The sequence below is a fragment of the Monodelphis domestica genome, chromosome 6 (assembly GCF_027887165.1).
Source record: "Monodelphis domestica isolate mMonDom1 chromosome 6, mMonDom1.pri, whole genome shotgun sequence".
NCBI classification, from domain to species: Eukaryota; Metazoa; Chordata; class Mammalia; order Didelphimorphia; family Didelphidae; genus Monodelphis; species Monodelphis domestica.
Genome location: NC_077232.1, coordinates 179042035 through 179064815, shown reverse-complemented (window position 1 = coordinate 179064815; position 22781 = coordinate 179042035). Strand labels below are relative to the sequence as shown.

Below are 22781 nucleotides of genomic sequence, written 5' to 3'. Positions count from 1 at the left end.
GGGGCCTGTAGTAGGATGGTTTTTACATTTAAGAAAAGGTTTTTTTAAAGTATTTTAAAACATAATATTATAATCATGAATCATGGAACCATGGAAAAATATGCTAAATAAAAAAAGCAAAAGTGAAAAATATATAATACTATAATAAAATAGCTATAAATATAAAATCATATCATACATATAAAATAATTTAAAATAAGAGTATTTGTAATGTATTTTAAAATGTAAAATCCTTTTTTAGGTCAGAGCCGGTGACAAACAGATCACTCCTTTTGGAATTTGTTGTTCCCTGGTCTAGAATGCAATTCATCTAAAATGGCAGTGGATTGCAAACTCCATTTCATTCAAAAGTGTGATACAGTGAGTAGCCAAATACTGAATGTGAAGTTTTTCTACCATAAGAGACACAACTTTCAGAACTAGGTAGGTGATTATCTCCCCGACTGGGTCACACTACATTCGGAACACTATATATATTCCACATTTTTGAAAGGATGTAAATAAAATGGAGAATGACCAGAAAAGTTTCACCAGAATGGTGAAGCACCTCAAAATCATACCATCTAACTGAAGACGAATTTTATCTACCTTCTGGCAAAGAAGTGATACATTTGAGATGCTGGATGGATTTAAATGGACATGGCCAATGTGGAAGTTTGTTTTGCTTGACTACAGAGACTGATTATAAGGATTTTCTCCCCCACCTCACCCCTGCACCCCACCACTCCCATGATAGGAAAGTGGAGAGAAAATCAAAGGCTCTTAGTAGGAAAAAATGTAAGATCATATTCTATAAGGATCAATCGAGAGAACTGTGGTAGTTTAATCTAGAGAAGGGAAGAAGGGAGCAAAGGTTAACAATTGTCTTCAAATGTTTGAGGGATTGTTGCTTGGAAGCAGGATAAATTTATTCTACGTGGCTCCAGAAGAAAAAACCAGAAAAACAGGTGAAAATTGCAGAGGGAATAATGCAATAAGGCTTGGTATAAAGAAGAATTTGTCCATAATTAGAGCTATCCCAGAGTGGAGTGAACTGTCTCAGGAGAAACTGACTTTCCCTCACTGCAAGTATTTAAGCTGAGAGACTCAGTGGCCAAATATCAGGTTTGCTTTGGATGGGGTTCCCACTTAAGTTTAAGGTAGAGTAAATAGCCTTTGCAAATCCTTTCTATTATGGGATTTTGGGGTACTTTGTGAATACAAATGGATAGAAGCAAGCAGGATGAGAATGGGAAATGTCAGTTTTCTTCAGCTGGAAACAAGAGTATATGAAAGGCAATATGGTGAGACTAGAAACAAACTAGATTATAGGAGTCTTCAGTGATGAAGAAATGTCAACAAAGACATGAGTAAAGGGCAAACAGGATGGAGGCTCAGAGGTCAGAAAGAGAAAGAGGGTCCTTCACATGGCGTCTCCCAATGGAGCCTTAACAAGAGGAAGATCCAAGATACAGAGTCTCAAAATAAGAAAGAGATGAAAGAAATAGCAGTTCAACAAGGAACAATGCAGCAGGGTAGAGAAAGAGAAAACGGCACTGCATGGAACCGTGTGAACCATTCGACAATGATCATCATGTAGATTGTACAAATCTGTGTCAAAGGAAGGGACAGTGGATTCTCATGTCCTTGTGTTCTTTGTCCATGGGAAAAATGTAAGAGTTTTCTTGTCTTACTCTAGGTGTGGCTAGAATCTTCTTTGGTATTTCTGTTGTGTAAATAAAACCTTTCTTAGGTTATTATGAGACAAATCAGCCTAGCAGAAGCAATAGGGCATTGTGAGCTAGATACACAAAGTGCAACATTGGGCAGGAGGAGGATCACATTGTTACCAGCACCCTGACACCACTTCCCCAGGTGGGGACAGACCAGAACCTGGAACCCAGGAATTGTAGTGCCCCCTAAAGCACCGTGTCTACTTCCAAACCAAGGAATTAAACCTTGTGGAAAGGATTAGTAGCCACCTCTGTAGGTGCTGTAAATCCTACCTCCTTAGCAGTTCCAACTGCTGAAGTCTGGGAAAATCAAGTCCTTGTCACTAAAGTCTTTGCTATTGTCAAATGGTTCCAAAACGGATAGGATTTTATCAGTGGAAAGACATTAAAGATGCATTATTACCACTGGCTTTGTCTTTTTGCCCTAAGAACCACTAAGCTTCTGCCTCTCACTTGCAGCTGAAACCTATATTGGTTAATTCATATAAATATTTCATATAAAATAAACATTTCTGCTTTGCATGACTGCACATGAGGAGCCTATATCAAATTGCTTGCCTCCCCAATGAATGCAGAGAGGAGGGAAGGAAGGAGGGAGGGAGAGTATTTGGAAAAAAAGTTTTTTTTAAATATAAAAAAAACATTTTTTTGGAAAAAAGATTTGAAAAAATATAAAATTATATGTCTACATATATATATTTCATGTTTACTACTGTGTAAAATAAAACTTCTCTGGTTAGAAGTTGAAGTTCATCACATGGAGCTAAACCTTACCTTTCCTGATGGATTTTGCTTTGTTTTCCTCCATGTGCTCTCCATTCCCGTCAAACTGACCTGCTTATGTCCTGGACCTCGTCTTCTAGCTTCTGCCTTCATATCTTTGCACATGCCTGGAATATATTCCCTCCTTGCTCGGGTGTCACCTCCTGCTAAGTAAATCACCTTTTGTTAACTGTATGTAGACCACGAGTGTCTCATTTTCACTCCAGTCTTGCAGTGTGACCTACTACAAAAGGTGACCTAACAATAAAAGCTATCAATACAAGGTTTTCTGAAAAAGAGAAAAGTCATAGAACTCAACTAGAGCAAGTATAGTAGGAGCAAAACCTTTCTTAGACCTGTCAATTGTTAATGCTATTTTTGTATTGATTTGGGGTAGGTTTTGTATTTTTCTCTCTGTGTATATGCTGGTTCCTTCTGGGAGTATGCAAGCTCATTATGGACAAAGACGGTTTTCTTTTGGCCTCAATATCACAATACTTAATAGTACTTGGCATATAACAAGAACGTAACAAATGCTTATTGAATTAATACTGATTATGGAAATATTTATTACATTGAATATTGACTATAGGGGAAGCTAAGTGGCATGGTGGATAGAATGCTGGGCCTGGAATCAGAAAGACTCATTTTCTTCTTGAGTTCAAATCTGGCCTCAGACACTTAGTAGCAGTATGACTCTAGGCAAGTCACTTAACCCTGTTTGCCTCAGCTTCCTCATCTGTCAAAAGAGCTGGAGAAGGAAATGGTAAACTATTCCAGGACCTTTGCTAAGAAAACCTCAAAAGGGGTCACAAAGAATTGGAAATGACTGACTCAACAATAACAAATGGAAAAAAGAATTATAATGGAATGCATTGAATTTAGAATCTGAAATTCTGAGTTAAAATCCTGCTTGTTATGATAATCTGTAAATCTTAAGAGAAGTCACTCAACTTCTTGGCACTTGTTCCCTAATCTGTAATATAACCAGATGACTTCTCAGCTCTTTCCAGTTCTAAATTTATGATCTATCATCCCATGATAACTTAAATATGAAGGGAATTAAAATATTGGCTAAATTTCTCCTTGCAGGAACAGATGTTGCAAATTTTCCATGGTACCTTAAGGCACTTGCATGGATGTATCAATGGAAGGAAGGTCATGGTTTTCATCAGGGAATATCCCTTGAATGTCTACTACGTGCCTCACTTGGTGCTAAATGCCATAGTGAATAAATACAAAGGAATTGTTGTTTTAAATATTTAGTTCTTGCTCTTGTGTGCCTCTGAAATGACTTTCAAGTTCTGAACAACCAATCAGAAGTAACATGATTGCTCAATGAGATGGAAGATTTCATGAGCTTCTCAGATCAGTTTTTGGCAGGGATCCTGCCATGGGAAAGACACAGAGTCTACTTTCTAAGTCTTTTGGAAAGGGCCTTCAAAAATTCCAACATCTGAATCACTTAGGCTAGTCTGGGAGATTTGGCAGATCTTGAAAGGGTGAAGTTTTGTGGAATCCACAAACAGTTTCGAGAGATAGCTTTACGTCTCTTAAAGTCTGGCTTTCACACCCTGTTTATTCAATTGAGCTGATTCTTCTTATTCTTAACTGGAATTTATTAAAAAGAGCTTTGGATTTTTGTCATCCTCTTGCTAAGTGATGTAGACATAAATTTTACTCAGGGGTGATTACAATCAATGAAATGTAGGAATGGCCATATTTCTTTGGATGCTGCTCCAAAATTAATCTGGCTTCTTTTGTCAAGGCTTGTTTCCTCATCTGGGAGTTTTCTATGATCACTGAAATCACAGGTTTAGTCTCTATCCTTCTCGACATGCCGTTTCAACAAATGTCTTTATTTCAAATGAATCACATCCTCTGGCTCACTATCAAAAAGTAAACACATCAGTGGGGACACAGAAGCTATCATTTTAGGAGGATGGAACCACAGAGTACCTTGAACATGGAGTAATAACTTCATTGAAGAATAGTAAGCTTGAGTAGAAGGGAGTAGATTGACTTATTGCACGTTAGATTTAGAAATGGAATGGACTTTACAGGTCATCTAATTCACCACCTCCATTTTACCATTAAGGAAACTGAGGCCCCAGAGGGGTTAAATGACTTGCTCAAGGCTACCTGACAGAGCCAAGATTTGAACCTCATGTCTTCTTTTTCTTTTTTTTTTAAACCCTTACCTTCCATCTTAGAATGAGTACTGTGTATTGGTTCTAAGACAGAAGAGTGGTAAGGGCTAGGCAATGGGCATTAAGTGACTTGCCCAGGGTCACACAGCTAGGAAGAGTCTGAGGTCAGAACCTCAGGTTTTCTGACTCCTCTTCATTTTATCATGTTGCCTATCAAAAGTGAAACAGAAGAGAAACAGAAGAAAAACAATTGCTTGATCACATGGTTCAACAGGGACATGATTGGGGATGTAGACTCTAAATAATCACCCTACTGCAAATATCAATATTATGGAAATAGGTCTTGATCAATGACACATGTAAAACCCAGTGGAATTGAGCATTGGCTATGAGGGTGGAAGGAGGGAAGGGAAAGACCGTGAATCATGTAACCATGAAAAAATCTTCTAAATTAAATAAATAAACTTTCAAAAAAGGTGAAACAGAGGGACAGCTAGATGGCTCAGTGGATAGAGAGTGAGTTCTAGAGATAACAAATCCTAGGTTCAAATCTAGCCTTAGACACTTCCTAGCTGGGTGACCCTGGGTAAGTCACTTAACCTCCATTGCCTAGCCCTGACTGCTCTTTTGTCTTAGAATCAATACTTAGTTAAGACAGAAGGTAAGGTTGTTGTTGTTTTGAAGTAAAAAAGAAAACATGAAGGATATAGTTGGTCCCCCAAATCTTTAAACATCTATGTCATGATATGCTAGCTACCCAGAACCCAGTTTGGGGTGCTCACCTCACCCCTGAGCACCTCTGCCCAACTTGTCTATCTAAGGGTAGTTGGGAAGGCTGGGACTGGAGCACAGTGGACTAGAATGAGCTCCTTGGAGCCTGCCCATCAGTGAGTCTCTGATATCTATTTCCACAGGGGAAATAGATTCTGACTTCACTTCTATTAGAGTGGGGCTGGTAGAAGGCACCAGATCTCCAGTGGGTAGTCTATAAACACGATCCTCTCTCTTCTGGCACAGGATTTGCCCAGCAACTAGAGAAGTCAAAAGAATGTTGGTGACCCATGATCCATCGTCGGCTCTATGCATTCAGCACCCCATCCTGCCATATTCTCCTTGTGCCACCCTGACCAGTTGAAGGGAAATTCATTGTGTTGGTCTTGCCTTTGGTTCCTTTGAGCTGAACTGTTTTCTTCTGAATAAAGGATGTATTTTGTAGCAGTTGTATCCCCCCAATACATAGTCAATTTGGTCATTGCCTCATGCCCCCATGGGAGAACTTTGTATGCTAACCTGTCCCTCATATTCACCCAGGTGTGGGCCACAGTTCAGAAAACTGGTCTAACCCCCTCAGCTTTACAGATGAAGAACCTACATTGCAATATATCCTGATGATGAGATAATGTATATAAGGCAAACCTAGTGGCAGAAGGTATCAAAAGCTGTTGTTAGCTCCTTGGGGTTGGGAGCCTTAATACAAACAACACATCGCCAAATTTGGATTGATTTGAAGGAAGCAGGAACAACTCTAGTGAAGATCATGCTAAATGCTTGGAGAATTGAATTCCACTGGTGAGGTTCATTTCCCCTACGTTCACCTCCTGTATTTTTCCTGGATGGTGGGACAGTGAATCTGGGCCAATCTTTACCAGCAGTGCCCCTAATCCTCTCAAATTTAAACCAAAAGAAAAAAACAAAGAGGAGAAAACTCAGGGCAAACACATAGCACTGAAGGTGAGTCTTTCCTACAGCATGAGTGAATCATGTTTAAAATAAAAAGGATAAGCACTAGATTTCTAAAAATGAGGAGTTTCTAAAGCATCAATAATCTGTCCAAATCGATTTGAAAACTGCATGCAAATAGCTCTTACACTCTGTTCTATGAAAAAGAATTGTTTTTCTTAGATGCCCAATACTAAAAATAACCATAAAGTATGATCTATTTTTTGGGGGTGGGGTAAACTATGGGTTTGGGAGGAAGGTTTCATTAATCTTTAAAATTTTTGCTTTCTATATGCAGAAAGTACAAAAAGATGATTTTATATGAAACTTCCATTTCATTTGTCCCCCTTGGTTCAAGACTACAAGGATCTGAGGAGATCCTGGTAGGCATCTCTATTTTCATAAATTTCACAAATTCCCTTACAAAGGAAGAAGATTCTAGTAATTAGGATGTGAATTATTTCCCTTGCTACATGGGATTTAGTCTTGAGTTCCATTTATATATTTGTGAGTCTGCCTCTAGTTTGGGGGGAACATTTGTACTAAAAATTCTTTTGTTGTTGTTTAGTCAGTTAATTATATCTAACTTGTATGACCCAGTTTGGGGTTTTCTTGGCCAAAATACTGGAATGGCTTGCCATTTCCTTCTCCAGCTCTTTTTACAGATGAGGAAACTGAGGCAAACAGGGTTAAGTGACTTGCCCATGATCATACAGCTAGTCACTGAAGAGGGATTGGAATTCAGGTCTTCCCAACTCCAGGCCCTGTACCCTATCCACTGAGCTAGTGGCCCTTCTAAATATTCTTATTTAAGTATTTAAGTAAATACTTCTTTTCAAAACCTAAAAAAAAAAATCCAACTATACTTCTTGTCTGTGCTTCTGTTTTCCTATAAAATAATGCTCCAATGACTTCCATTTTTTGCATCATTATTGCTAGCTTCCTTTTCTTCCTCCTCCCTTCCATTAAAAAGTCTTTTAAAGTCAGATAGTAAGATTGTTGTAGAGGGCTGAAATTGAAATCAGGAATCCCCAAGTTTGAATTCTGCCCAAGACACTGGCCAGCTCTATGACTCTGGGCACTCCACTTAACCCTCTGAGTTTCCCTTTGTTGTTTTTGTTCAGTCCCAATTGCCTCTGTGACTCCATGGACCATAGCATAGAGCTCCTTCTTTCCTCCCCTATCTCTGTTTCCATGACTCTTTCTCCATCTCATTCTCTGCCATCTCCTTTTCCTTTTGCCTTCCATCTTTCCCAACAGCAGGGCTTTTCCAATGAATCTTCTCATGGTGTGGCCAAACGATTTCTCTTCAGTATTTGACCTTCCAGTAAATAGTCTAAATTAATTTCTTTAAGTACCTGTAAAACAGCGCTAATAGGATCCACCTCATGGTCGCTGTAGAGATCTAATCATTGTAAACCTTAGAGTTATAGAAATGTGGGCTATTTCGATCCTAAGTGTTGGCCAGGCTGCTTAGGGGAGGGCCCAGGATTTGGGTCCTTGCAAAAGGACTGAATCCTTGTAAGAGGCTATCAACTAATATTGTGGAGTGACCACAATCCCCAATGGTCTGTGCTGGACTGTGTTCAGCCAGGGTGGTATAACAGCATAGTTCAGTTTGAGAGGTATGATCATAATGACCAAGATTGGATGGATGAACTTTTGAATGAATTAAGTTTTTTTTTTTTAATTCTTATCTTCTCTTAGAATGGACATTGTGTATTGGTTACAGGGCAGAAGAGTGCTAAAGGTTAGGCAATGGGGGTTGAATGACTTGCCCAGGGCCACACAGCTAGATGAATTAAGCTTTGATAATAAAAGGCAAATGTTCATATGCCTATATTTTAATGAGTAATTATTTAAAAATTTTAATTTTCACATTTTTAAAATTTTTTAAACTTTTGAAATTTTTTTAATTTTTAAAACTTTTGAAATTTTTTTAATTTTTAAAAATAATTTGAAATTTTTTTAATTTAAAAAATAACTCCATTCACTTGGTCAAATTTAATCTCTTTGAAATATAGATGTCCATAAGTCTGCAATAGGATCATCCTCATTTTTTTCCCCATTTTTAATGGAAAAGATCAGTGTCAGAACTCATTGGTGTTAGTGTCTCTGAGGGCTTCCTTAAAATCAGAAAGTTAGCTCCAATATGGAAGAATGCTCAGGGCTCATGAATAAAGTAGAGATTATCTTTCCAGAAATTTCTTTTTTTCTTTTTAATTATCGTGCAAAACCCACATAACCCAAACCCCAGAATAAAACCATAAAGACACTGATGTAAAAGACCACTTTGGAGAAATTTCTGGAGCCTGATGAAAATCTCATGCATTTGGCGAGCTTTATTTAAGTTGAAATGAAATTATGTCCCCTCTAGACGTTGTTTGCTTGTGTCCCTTCCTTTTGAAAGAACCTGAATAATTTCTTAAGCGTGACAGAGTGAGGGAGGGTTGGTGGGGATGTTAGCGAATGGCTTTACTAGAGATACAAGGGAGATATTAATATAGCATGGCTGGTAACGGTAGACTCTTCTGTGTACTTAGGCAGAGGCCCAGGGTAAAGTGGCTGCCAGTTTACACAGATATGAATCATGAATCTCCAGAAGCAACCTAAGAGGCTTCAGTGTCCTGAACAGAAGGAGTCAAAAAGCAACTAATAAATCAGACTTTCAAAGTGATCCTTGCTGACTGAAGCCGAGCTGGAGCGAGGGATGTGGTAATACACAAGAGAAATAAAAAGCAGGAGCGAGTGTTAAGGAGTGTGCTGGAGGCGAGTCCAACTTGGGGCCAAAGGAAAAGCCGATCCTGCCTTCTTTTCAGCCTTCTGAACTGGGGCTGAGGGCCAGAACCCGGAGAGATCGTTTCTGTAGCGAAAGCAGGCATGACACAAGGAAAGGACAAAGAAAAATGCCTTCCTCAAAGCAAAAAAATGGTTCTGATTCCAACAGTTTAACCTTAAAGCAGCCCCAAACATAGGGCAAATTATATGAAAAACCAATGTGCAGGGGCAAAAAATAGCCAGTGACTCCCCCAATCCCAGGACCATAGGAAGAATGCAGCTCTTCTGTTTAGATTTCTTAAAAGCAGCAAGCTCACTCAGATCCAGAAGACTGCTCAGGGCTCATCTATAAAGTGGAGGTTATCTCCGGAGAAATTTCTGTAGCCTGGACAAAGTCTCACGCACAGGCCAAATATGGGAATTACGAGACACGGAGTGGAGGAATCCAAAGACCAGAGAGCCATGATCCAGAACTTAACTGAAAGCCCTAACATTGAAACATCCTAAATGCAGGAAGGATCTGAAATCTGATGTAGACTGACTGTGTAGGAGGAAAGATAACCCCAAACTATATTGGAATCCCTAGAAACGGCTCCAGTTGGAAGCCTGGAATTAACAAGAGATTATTCTTTGAACACGGAGCTTAACACTACACATTTTTGTCTTTCCAGGAAGAAACAAGCCTCAAAGCAGTGACTATTTTTGACATTACTGCACGCAACAATAGTGTGAGGCCCTGAATTTCTTCAAGATCCTAGGATTATAGTTTGAGCACCAGCAATGAATCAAAAGGTCATCTCATCAAATTTCCTCATTTTGCAGATGAGGAAACCAGAGCTCTTATTCAACTTGTCCAGGGTTAACTGGTGTTCAGACTAACCTGACTGTAGCTCGAGGGAAGGCTAGCTAGTTTACTCACATTTTATCTTTTTTGTTTTTTATTAAAGTCACCTGGCAAAGGACTATGTCAAGGTACGGCACTTAACATTTGGCATCTCTGGTCCCTCTTTTCCTGATCTACAAAGGTGTGGGAATATTTATATTTTATTTTTTTTAAACCCTTACCTTCTGCCTTAGAATCAATACACTGTATTGGTTCCAAGGTAGAAGAGTGGTAAAGGCTAGGCAATGATGGTTAAGTGAGTTAGGAAGTGTCTGAGGCTAGATTTGAACCTAGAACCTCCAGTCTCTAGGTTTGATTCTCCGCCCACTGAGTCACCTAGCTGCCCCTAGATTTAGAATTTAGCAAAGCACTTGAAAAAGTTTCTTATGATATTCTTGAGGCCCTAAATCATAAGATGTGGGTTCAACAATAATGCAAATGGGAGCATTTGGAACTAGTTGAATAGCTAGACCCAAAGAATAGTAAGTAATGGCTTCATGTCGATTTGAGTATCTCCCAGAGTTCTCCAGGCATCAGTTTTTGGCCCTATGCTAATATTTTTATCAGTGACTTAACGGCACAGGCATCATGCTTATCAAATGTGCAGATGAGATAAAGCTGGAATGTATAACTAATACATAGGTCCAATTAAGAACCAAAAAGATTTCAACAAGCAAAAATGTTGGGGCAAATCAAGAGGTAATTAATAGTGATAAAAATACCCCTGGGATTCAGGAAATCCAGTCACTGGTACCAGATGGAGGAATGGTAAAAAATGGTAAAAGAGCAGATTATCTGAAAAAAAAAAGGGGGGGGTGTTAATGGGATGTGAGATCTCAGATTCCAAAAATATACACTAAATATATATATATACACACTCAGAAGAGAACCATACCCAGAAGTCATCTATTCTTTTCTAGTTTCACTCCTACACTCAAATATATTTCCATTTACTTTTCCCCCAAACCCACCTATCTCCAAAGGGAACAACCTTGGAAAAAAATGGACCTTAGCTGGCTCTTCTCCAACCAGCCTTCGCCCCTAGGTTCTTGAGTTTTGACCTTTCTATTGTGGCACTTACCTCTTCAGATCACCTTGTGCCCACATCAATCACCACTCCTGGGATCCATCTCCTGGTTGTGACTGCTTCCTTCAGTGAATTAAGATAACCATTGCTTTCTATGACCTCGTGGTGCCTCTTGGTTAAAAACTCTTCTTGGACTCTGGATTGTTTCCCCAATGGATTCATCTCTCAGTCATTTTCTTGTCTCCAATCTTCCTCAAATCCATACTGAAGTCCATTAAAAAGCAGCCACTAATCAACACTCAACTACATATATCTGAGATTTCTAATCAGGAGATCTAGACCTGCCAGTGTAACTGGAAACTACTACTGGTTGGTCTTACAGAAAAGTCAAAATTAGCTCAATCTGAGAAAAAAACTCTGAAGGACTTGACTGACAATTCAAAACTCTCAGGCAATTTAAAACTTCATATGCTTTCATTGTTAGTGACTTCCCTATTATGGCGTTCAATAAATAGTGGTTGGCTAAATTTTAGATTGGAGACAGATGGGATCTTGGGAGTCATCTCCTCCAATCCCTTTTATACAAAAAAAAAAGAAAAGAAAATGAGGGAGAGAAATCAAGCTATTTAAATACCCAAAGCCATATAGACTTGAAGTGCAACAAACTAAGCCTATATACATTGAATTTTTTAAAAGTTTTTTTCTTTCTTCTCTGCCTCAAGCATTATCACTTATCTGGATTCCAGAGAAAGAGAAGAGGGCACTGGGCTAGATTCAAGAAGATCTGAGTTCAAATTCAGCCTAAAAAAATTTACTGGCTATATGTGATGGTGAGTAAATCACAACTTCTATTTGCCTCATTTTCCTCAACTTTAAAATTGCACCTATCTCCCAGGGTTGTTGAGAAGATCAAATGAGATATCTGTAAAGTGCCTAGCACAATGTTGGCAGATAGCAAGCACTTAATAAATGCTTGTCCTCCCTCCTTTCTTTCTTGTCTGGTAATAAGCAAATACCAAACAGAACCAAAGTAAGGGTGCTAGAGAGAAGAGGGGGTTACTAGAAATGTCTACTTGGTTGTAAGAAAGGAATGCTACAGGGCAGTGAGGTGGCCCAGAAATTGAGAATCAGGCCTGAAGATGGGAAGTCCTGGATTCAAATGTGATCCTAGACATGTCCTAGCTGTGTGACCCTGGGAAAGTCACTTGACAGCAATTGTCAAGCCCTTTAGTGCTCTTCTGTCTTGGAAGTGATACTTAGTATTGATTCTAAGATGGAAGGTAAGGTTTTTTGCTGGGGGGGGGGTTAAGTCGTGCCACCATTTTTCTATGGAAATAGGAACAAAATAGCTGATTTCTATATTTTTTTAAAAAAGCAAAAATTGAAGGGAGATAAAAAACAAAAACCCCTAGTACATTATTTGATTTCCCCTAACAAAAAAGATGCACCAGGACAATGGTATGGGCAAAGGAAAGGAGAAACTAAAGTGATGGTGATTTATCCAGAGAACCACTCATCCCTTTATCTTGTTCTCATGGATATAAACATGGTTTGGGGTATCCAACTGACTCAATCTACAGCTACTGTAGGGAGGTAATTTTTCTTCTTACAATCTATCTTCCTTGGCTAATATCCTTAGCATTCATCTGCAAATCCTTATTCTAAGAATTCAAACTACTAGATTGGTTCTTTCAAGCTGACTACAGAGAATTCCTCACCGTTTTGTGCCACTGAAATCTCACATAAAATGAAGCTTCCTAAGATTATAAAACCTAAATAATAATTATGGTGGAAGGTTATTGCTATCTCAGTTACCGAAAAACAAAGTACCCATCAAAATCCAAAGCTACCTTCAAAATACCCTGCACCTTTATCTATGGTCTAATGCTTCTCTCTCAGAAGTGGAAAGAATTCTGGATTTGGAATTGGAAGACCAAGGTTCAAACCCCAATTCTACAATTTCCTATCTTTGTGACCCAAGGCAAATGTCCACCTTTCTGGGCCTAAATTTCCTCATCTTTAAAATGGCAGTGGGAAGGGGGAGATTAGGTGGGGAGGGAGAGAAGATTTCCACAGTTCCTTCTCCTGTCTCTAGATCTATGAATTTAAAGCATCAATTTAGTTCACACATGAGGATGTAGATCATTACTTACTTGACTTGGACTAGTTCACAAATCTTTCTCTCTTTTTTTAAACCCTTACCTTCTGTCTTAGTAATGACTCTAAGATAGAAGGGCAATGGTTAGGCCAATGGGGTTAAGGGACTTGGCCAGGGTCACACAGCTAGAAAGTGCATGAGGTCAGATGTGAACCCAAGACCTCTGGACTCCAGGTCTGGCTCTATCCACTGATCTTACCTAATTGTTCCCATGAATCTCTTGGAAGAGTAGAAAACCTCAACAATCATGAAAGTAGACTTGGAAAAATTGACAGTACAAAAATTTTAATCAAAGTAAGCAATGACAGGTTTATTGAAAATTTCCAGTAGAGAAGACCCACTAGTTTTGGAATACAAGTACTCGATGTACTACAGCTTAAGTGAATATAAAAGATTAGCAGAAAAAAAATAAAACCAAACATAGTACAAAAAAAACCCCCTGAAAACAAAAATAATTTTAAAGTTTGAAAAGGATTCAAAACAGGGGTGGTTCTTTTAAATCCTCCAAACATTTAAACAGTGACTAGGTTTGGCAAAATAATGCACTTACAGATTAAAGCCAACTTGTTAACGTAAACTATGTAAAAATGCTCTGTCAATCCAAGTTTATTGTACAATATTTTGAAGGAGAGTCCTTCTCCCGATTGTGGTAAATGATTATTTTTTTCAAAGATACAAGAATTATTCAATTGTGTAACTGTTTAGGGGATGATGGAGGGAGGATGCAAAAAAAAAGGATTTAAAAGTAGGCTAAAGTTACTATAAAAATGAAATGAAATGCACAATAAAAGTTCAGATGTCATTTTGTTTCTTTAGACTAAGAAACTGGGTTTACAGTATATTCTACATTTTCAGTTGCCATGTTGCCCTCCCCTCCCCCCCACTTCCCCAACCCCAAATACTCCTAAAATCCTCTAATCTAATCAATTCTAAACTTCCAAATACACTGTACATACACATTTAGCAGAGAGCAGATGCTAACATTATTGTGACAGCAGTGTGGTCAGCCCACAAATTTTAGAAAGACTATTACACATTATCATCAAGATTAACCTTTACTTTAAAAAAAACAAACAAACAAACAAAACAAACAAACAAAAAAAAAACCCAGGAACTCTTACTAAACAAATAAGGTTTAAAAAATATTGTGAAAAGCCCACAAAAAAAGAAGACTCTCATCATGGGCTCCCAACCAGATAAAAAACACACTTCAGAGAGAATAACGGCTTAATGCTAACCCCCTGCCAAACGATGCCCTTAAAAGTGCCAAATACAAAAGGATCTCTCAGGAACACTTGTCCCGTGGACGAATTGCCCCTCGTTTGGCCATTTCTTCTTGAGCGATACACAAAACCCCGCTGAAAGATTTGCATCCAGTCGACTTTACAAGATTAGGTTATAATGTAAACTAAACGAGTTCTTGATACCGACAGTATGTTAAAACGGTTTTAGTTTTTGAATCCAACAGTTGGTCACAGAGGTCAAGTATTACCAAGGCTCCTTCTCAGCCCCTTGTCAGTTCATCAATGTGTCTGACTCCTACATCCTTCAAGTACATGCAAGGCTCAAGAGTTTCCAAAAGAGGCAGAATCCTGGGGATGGGAGGTGAAGGTGAGGGGGGGACATTTATGACACAGATGAAATGGGATTATGAGGCGAGCCCATCTGAGTAAGAACTTTATCCAGCCACTGTAGAGGGCCATGCAGATGGATCTCAATCCAGCAAGGAGTGCTGGTTACATCCTGCCGGTGGTATTCTGCTCCCCAGCCCTAGAAACAAAACACAGGAGAAGTCAGTAACCGGCACGGTCATGGCACATCTGCTAAAAACAGAACAAACAGGTGTCTCAAACATGAGCAGGAAGTGTGTATTTCATTACTTTTTATTACAAAAAACAGAGAAAGGAGACACTAATTTGATCAAAATGGTTATGGTATAAGAGAAAGACAGATTAAAAATTATAAGAGTATTTGAGGTTAACCTACTCATTTTCAAGAGGAGAAAAATTGGAAGCTCATAGAACTCTAAAGTGTCTTGCCCAGGATCATGCAGACACAAAAGCAGAGAAGGGATGTGAACCCAGGTCCTCAAGAGTCCAGATGTATTGCTCTTCTCATCACACTGAGATAGATGCCTTCTACTTAAAGAGCTGACTGCAAATTCTGGTTCTCTCACTTGTTTTCCCACTGCCTTAGTTTCCTTAAGCGTAAAATGGGAATAATACTTGCCCAGTCTTTTTGAAAGTAGTGAGAAAAGTGTTTTCTGTGCCTTGAAGAGTTATAGAAGACCGAGTCTCATATTAGATTTCAAGCTCTTTGGATTTTAAGAGGTACCATCTCTGGGAAGCTAGCTACAACACACCTCCTGGACAGAAACCCAATGGTCTTGGGTCTCTTGCAGAATGAGACATAGTTTCTATACATGGTTAACATGGGAATTTGCTTTTGCTTCACTATGCATATTTGTTATAAGGAATTTTTTTTGAAGGGATATTTACTTGGAGGGGGGAGAATACTTATTAATTAGAATAACAAGAAAATTAGATTTAAAAAACAGACTATAAATTCTCCTAATGAAATGTAAATTCCTGAAGGACAGGAACTTTTGAAATTCTATCTTTGAATCCCTAGCACCTAGCAAAAAATATGGCAATAAATTGCTGATTTGACTTAAGATAGCAAAAAGAAAGCAAAATATCACCTTATAAAGATCCTCATCTTCTGTCTTAAAAATGATATTAAGTACTGGTTCCAAGGCAGAAGAGTGGTAAGAGCTAAGCAATGGGGGATAAATGACTTGCCTAGGGTCACACAGCTAGAAGTATCTGAGGCCAGATTTGAACCCAGTAGGCTTGGCTCTCCATTCACTAATCCACATAGCTGCCCCACAAAATATCATCTTTAAAGCTATTTACATTATGCACTAATAACTCCTCCACAAAAGTTCTACTTGGTCCAAAACCTGGAAGAAGACAGGCCTCTTAGAATCCCAAAGACTTATTCCAGTATGTAGCACCTAAGAACAATCATAGCATTGGACACCTCACTCATCACTGGAAGACCAGTCTATCTAAATGCAAAAGGCTTGCTTCCAAAATATTAGTCCCCAAGTAATTAATTTCTTTGGGTACAGAAACTTATGAAAACTTGCAAGTTGCATTAGTAGAGACCTTCAACCAATGGTTCATGGATGTTCTGAACTATTAAGTGAGTTAGGAAAAAAAAACTGCAAATAGAAATTTTGGAAAAGCCCAATCTATCAACCAGGAAAACCGAACCATTCACAAAGTGCCTTTAGTAAATATACTGATTATGTCGGTGCTCCAGAGGTATGCTTTTATAAAAGCACCACCACCATCAGCATCATGGCCTTCTCCAATGCTGACTCGTGTTTCTAGAGAAGGGAGCTGGTTCTTGAGGCCAAGTTAAAGTGTAACACACACCGGCTTAGGTCCTCCCCAATTTGGAAAGCCCTAGATATTCTGCACATGCTTTTTTATCATTAGCTCCCTCACAGGCAGGTAAAATTTTTACTCCCAGCAACTCTCACCACGGAAGAAAAAATTGCGTGGGAGACTACTTGAACCTAAGATACCTCAACTATTCCTTTTATGCCTGCACTCCTTGTTTTTAATGACAATAATGGATAGATACTGGGAAGATACTTTATCTTTCCTAATCTATGAAGATTCCTAAATAGCAACTTTGGGGTTAAAAAGTATTCCCAGTACACGCTTACTAGTTACCTCTAATCGCACCATTAAATAGTACAAAGATTATCCTCATTTTACACAAGGAAATGAAGGTGCCGCCTGTGCTCTCAGAGTATAGTATTCATGATCTGATTATAGTAAATACTTCTGCTGCTGATGAGGTGATTGGTCAGGATACATCAATTCACCTATTCCACAACCACCATAAGCTCCACTGATACAATCACAGAAGTGGCTCAGGGAGAGATGACAAGGAGTTAATTCATTAATGCAAAACTGTATCTATGCCCATTTTCCCTTTAAAGAACGAGGAAGCTTTCCCTAATGGAAATGAAAGGCAGAATGAAACATTGGGTAAAGACTGGCTATGACCAGATATCTAATGATTTTAAAAAGCTGGCTTTTAACAGTTAAGGTAAGAAGTAAGCTAGTTTTTTTGTTTTTTTTTTTACCTTCCCTTTGTACCTCTATCCGGTCAGAGGGAAAAGATTACTCTTCCTCTTCCTCCTCCTTTCATCTCCCACAGTGTTTTGCACTGTAGCTACTCACTTAATGGGAACCACTGGACCCAGAAGGGAGTAGTCAGAGAAAGGGGCTCCAAAGAATATGCCCCTGGTAGCAGAGAAGGGAGAAAATTATGAATTTAAAAGAGAATCAGCCACCACAGTTTAAAGTTGAGCTATGGAGCTGTAAAAGTCCAAAACAGCCAAACTAAGTTAGGCAGCAGTGAAGCTGGAATTTTGGACCCAAGCTCCTCTTGATTCCTAATCCAGCCCTTGTTTTGCTGCACATGTTCCCTCCCAGTTTCCCTTCAAAAATTCCTCTCTGGTGGTTTTTAGACTATCAACCTGGGTGTCCTTGTCTGGATATATTCTGAGTCATCAAGATCTCTCTTAAAAGTAGAGACACATAAGTGAACACGATACTCCATGTGAGTTTTAAGAACAGAACTATTTCATCCACGGGTTCTGGATACTAGATTTCTATTTGGACAGCTTCAAATAGAATTAGCTATTCTATCAGCTCCATCACGCTTCTGACTGAATTTGGAGCCAACTTAGAGTTCAAATCTCTTTTTCTTCATCTCTCTCCCATTCCATACTCAATAATTTTTTTTTAAGTCTATACATAAGACTTTAGTCACATGCAGCAACACTATGAAGTTAATCAGTTGTAAATATTTGCAATTTCATGTCTTTAATTAAAATGGCTATTCTCAATACTTATGTATCATATAACCACATACAGAGTAGTAAGGAGTAGAAATGGGGAGGGCAACTTTGTCTTAAGACTACTAGATTTAGTGGTCCCCGAGTTTAGGTTTGGGGTAAAAGCCACCCCACTGGCAGGCATTGGGGAAGCAGAACCAGATCTACCCATAGAAGATGGACAATGCCAAGGCACAGAAACTCTAGGAGTAGCTACCACAGTGTCACCCCTTCAACAGGACTGGGGTAACTGAGAAAAGCAGGCATTTCCTTCTTTCCTTTAGGGCTGCCAGATCCCATACCCTTTGGGTAACAGGCTGAAGCCAGGAGGCAGACTTAGAGCGGGAAGGATGGAAAGAATGGCCAGGTATCCTGAACCGTCAAGAGCTTCTTATAGGCTCATGCACAGGGATGCCCAGGAACCATCAAGAATCATTCATTAAAATAGTAAATTGATCAAAAGCTATTTATGAAGTACTATTTATGAAGTACTATAGTACTGGCATATGGCACATAGGGGATATCATACCCTCAAGAATCAAGTCAACATGTAAATAATTAGGGACATAGAAGAGATATACAGAATAAATGAAAGGGAATCTCAGAGGGGAAGGGTATGAAGGAGAGCTAGAGGACAGGTCTCCCGGAAAAGGCAGGATGAAGTTCAAAGGATGGCAGGCAAACTGAGGAGATAAAGGCAGAGTATCTCAGGCATTGGAGACAGCCAGCATGAAGGCACAGAGTAGAGAGTTGTGTCTGAGAAACTCCAGTGAAGCTAGTGTGGCTCAAGAGAGCAGAGATGCAGATGGGTGGCTGGGAAAGTGTGCCAGTCCCTTGAGCCATCCCTGGGGTCTCTTAGCCCCACTGTTAAAGACCTAACTAATACCTACTTAACAAGAATTAGCTAAAGTGGGAAGTTACCAGGTAGTCTGCCTGTTGCCCCCTCCTCTGCTTGCTGCAACTCAGGATGGCATGGTCTCACGCCAGCCTCCCTCCCTCCCTCCTTCCCTCTCCCTCTCCACCCCCCCCTTCTCCTCACAGACTAAAGGCACCATTCCCATCCCTTACTAGCTACAGTTCTCTCCCGAGGTATTATGTCGTCAAAAGGTATTTAATAATAAGCACCTATTATGTGCCAGGCACTGTGAGCTCTGATTTAGTTTTTAAAAGGAAAAAAGTTCTTTGTGAAAATATTCATCAGTAGTCCTCTGAAAGTAGGCAGAGGGAACATTTTCAGGTGATAAAATGTATGAAAAAGTGCTTCTGCTGAGTTTGGGGCCAGAAGGCAGAAAACTATTCATGGAATCTGGGGATCACAGGACTTGGAGAGAATAGTCATTTTAAACTACTGGTATAGGCCAGTCAGTTATAGCCATCCTGACTTATAGTCTAAATGGTGGATAATACTACCAAAAATGGTTTCTTTTTTTTGTATACTATACTTGTAATTAACACTGGAAACTGATTTTTGTATAATTGTTGTGTTTTTACTATATTGTTCTACACATTAATTAATTCCAAAAAGTTCATCTATCTGCAAAAGTCTATGTCCAAAAGGAAAGTTAAAATAAAGAATATATCTCAAGAGCAGCAAAGTGGTTAGAAAGCCAAGTCTGGAATCAGGAAGACCTACGTTCAAATATGATTCTGCTGCATCATGACCATGCCTTGAAACCACAGCTTTCTAGGATTCTCCTAGTGCTAGGAGGAAAAGTAGCCCAGCCTCCACACATAAGAGATAACCACCACTCTCCTGTTACTCATTTGGCAAAACTAATGTTAGAGAAACAGTCTTTAAAGGGGTCCTTCAGGTGGATTTCAGTAGACTCAAAAAGGAAATCATGTAAGTTCATATGGTTTGGACTTTTTAAAGCTCACATTCTCTAGGAAATTGGCAGAACTGGGAGAACATTGAACACAGTAACAGCAATATTGGATAATTATTATCTGAAAACTTGGCTATTCTCAGCAGTGCACTGATCTAGTACAATACTGAAAGACTCTGATGGGGAATGCTCTCCACTTCCAGAGAAAAACTGCTGGAGTCGTCTTTCACATCAGTGTATCTATGTTTTTTTTTAGGGGTTTTGGTTATGTATGAGTGTGCTCTTACAACAATGACCAATATGGAAGTGTGTTTTCCATGGCAATAGAAAATGAAAAAAATATGAGAAAGAGAAGGGAGAATTAAAAAAAAAAGTTCCATGGTAGATCCAGCCAGATTAAGTCAGATGAGTTTGACTGAAGTATTTCTCTTTTATTTCCTTTTCTTTTCTAGTTTTTGCTACAAGTGATGGCTCCCAGTGAGGTGGGAGAACGGAAGGGCAAGCAAAATTTTGGAAATTTAAAAAAAGGTCTCAATAAAATAGAAAAAAAATTTAAACAAACCTTCACCTTCCATCTTACAATTAATACTATATATTGCTTCTCAGGCAGGAGAGCAGTAAGGGCTAAGCAATTGGAATTTAAAGTGTCTGAGGTCAAACTTAAACCCAAGACATCTGGTATTCAAGCCTGGCTCTCCGTCTGCTCTACCACATTGATCTCTCCTGCACCAAAAAATTTTAAAATACAAAATAATTTTTTATGCTGTGACCATCTTGAATCTATATTAAAAAAACAAAATGAACGTTTTTGAGAAGTGTCACCTATGAGAAGGCTAATTCAGGAAATCTCCCCCCGCTGGATGAAGAGAATGACATCAGAGTGGTCATATGGAAATTAAACAATTAACTTGAAGTCTGAAGAGCTAGAGTTCAAGTCCTATCTGCATGACTCTTTCGGCAAGTCATTTAAACTCTATGAGTCTCAGTTACTTCATCTGTAAAATGGATAATATTGTCCTATAGGATTATGTTAGCTTTAAAGAGATGGAAATGTAAGGGGCAGCTAGTAGCACACTGGATAGTGCCAGGCCTGGCATTGGAAGAACCTAGGGTTTAAATCCGCTCACAGATGCTTGCTGTGTGACTTTTGGCTAGTCACTTAACCTCAACTTCCTAGCCCTTGCTACTCCTCTGTCTTAGAACTGATCCTATAACAGAAGGTATGGGTTTAAAAACAAAACAAAACAAAACAAAGAGATGAATATGTGTATAATTGTTATCAGGTCCAAAATATATTTCCAAAAGGGAAGAAAACTGTCCTGGTTCCTTTTGCTAGCCTCCAGTAATAGCTATTCGTTCTAACATCAATAGGGCCCCTTAATTGGTCAATCCATTAGGTAATGTTGAGCACACAAGAAAGTGGTCACCAAAGTCCTTGGCCCTCTCTTGGCTCAATATCAGAACTAGTACTTATATTATTTTGTATTATATATTTAATATAGAATATATTTTTATTTTATATTTTACATTATTTATATATTATACTTATTACTTTTATTAATATTAGAAATATTACATGATGTAATTTTTATCAGTGGCAATGACACTAAAGAAGAGGCATCTGTAGTCAAAACCTTTTACATGTGTTGGCTCCCCCAGCAGAGTGGGTTCCTTGAAAGCAGAGATTGTCTTACTTTCCTAGCTATATCCTCAGCATTTAGAACAATGCTTTGCACATAAAAACCATTTTAAAAATGCTTCCCCCATTCATTTCATTCATTTACAAAGTTTTGCTTGCTTAAATGTTTAAATACCAATCAAAATCAACATTGTATCCAGTTTGCAATATTATTATTATTTTTTGTGCATAACCAGAAGCACCAATTCAGAGTAACAAAGTTATATCTTTCCAAATAGATTCTTCAGAATAATAGCTTTGGAGAAATCACTGGATTTTAGAGCTGAAAGGGGGCAGAGGGGAGAGCTTGCTATAAAACATTCACTTATGGCAAGATGGCTGGATTTTGAAGTTCTGCTACTTATTCCTTGTATTAGCCTTCCCCCAAATCTCCAAGCATCACATCTCCATAATGAAAGGGTAGCGTTAGATAGAGGATTTGTACAGTCCCTTTCAGATCTAAATTTTCCCAGCGCCTATGAGAAAAAGTGCCTCCTTTTCAAGGCCAGAAGGGTGAAGAGATCTGTGTAAGATAACAGGAGCAGCTGATTTGCAGGAGGGATTTTCTACTTGGGGATCTGCCCACACTGACAAAAGTAACAGGTTGGGATGAAAATTTCTCACAAATCAATGAATTCTTGGATGAAATTTGACTTGAAATGCAGAGCCCAAACACTGCTCAATCATCCTCAAGAATTAATTAATAGGGTCTGGAAAGGGAAATGCTACATTACCAGGCTAACCTCTTCTGAAAATAAGGGAACCCTCCGAAAATGAGATCCCTTGGAAAGGAAAATTCTACCTAAGTGTTGGCACAAACCAAAAAATAACACAGTGAAGTCTGACATAAATTAATCTGAGAAAGACTTTTGTAGAAAGTCCAGCCTACGTGCAGAGACCTACTTTAAACAGTGTGAGGTTATCAGCACTTTTAAATTCTTCTAGAGAACACACATTTGGGAAGGCGGATTTAAAGAAGGGAACCACTAGTGTCCAACATGCCAACAAGCTGCTTGAATGGCCAGAGAAAAGAAAGAAAAAAAAATGCCCCGTGTCTCATTTGAGAAGAGGCTTCCCTACTGGCAGACTAATTAACAAATAGTTCTTCCCATCATCCCCAGAAATAAATACCATTCAGAACAGGTTTAACAACAAGTGGGGTAACGC

The 22781-nt window shown here is 38.8% G+C and overlaps 1 protein-coding gene across 4 annotated transcripts in view; it reads right to left on the bottom strand.

Moving 5' to 3' along the window:
- Positions 1 to 13472: 13472 nt before the first annotated feature.
- The window catches only part of SMAD1 (SMAD family member 1), a 96959-nt gene continuing 87650 nt past the window's right edge, over positions 13473 to 22781 (bottom strand). For all 4 annotated transcript variants that reach the window (XM_007496267.3, XM_056802747.1, XM_056802746.1 and 1 more), the window contains one exon: positions 13473 to 14959. In XM_007496267.3, coding sequence (XP_007496329.1) covers positions 14816 to 14959 — 144 coding nt within the window. In that variant the 3' untranslated portion in view covers positions 13473 to 14815. The remainder of the gene's footprint in view (positions 14960 to 22781) is intronic.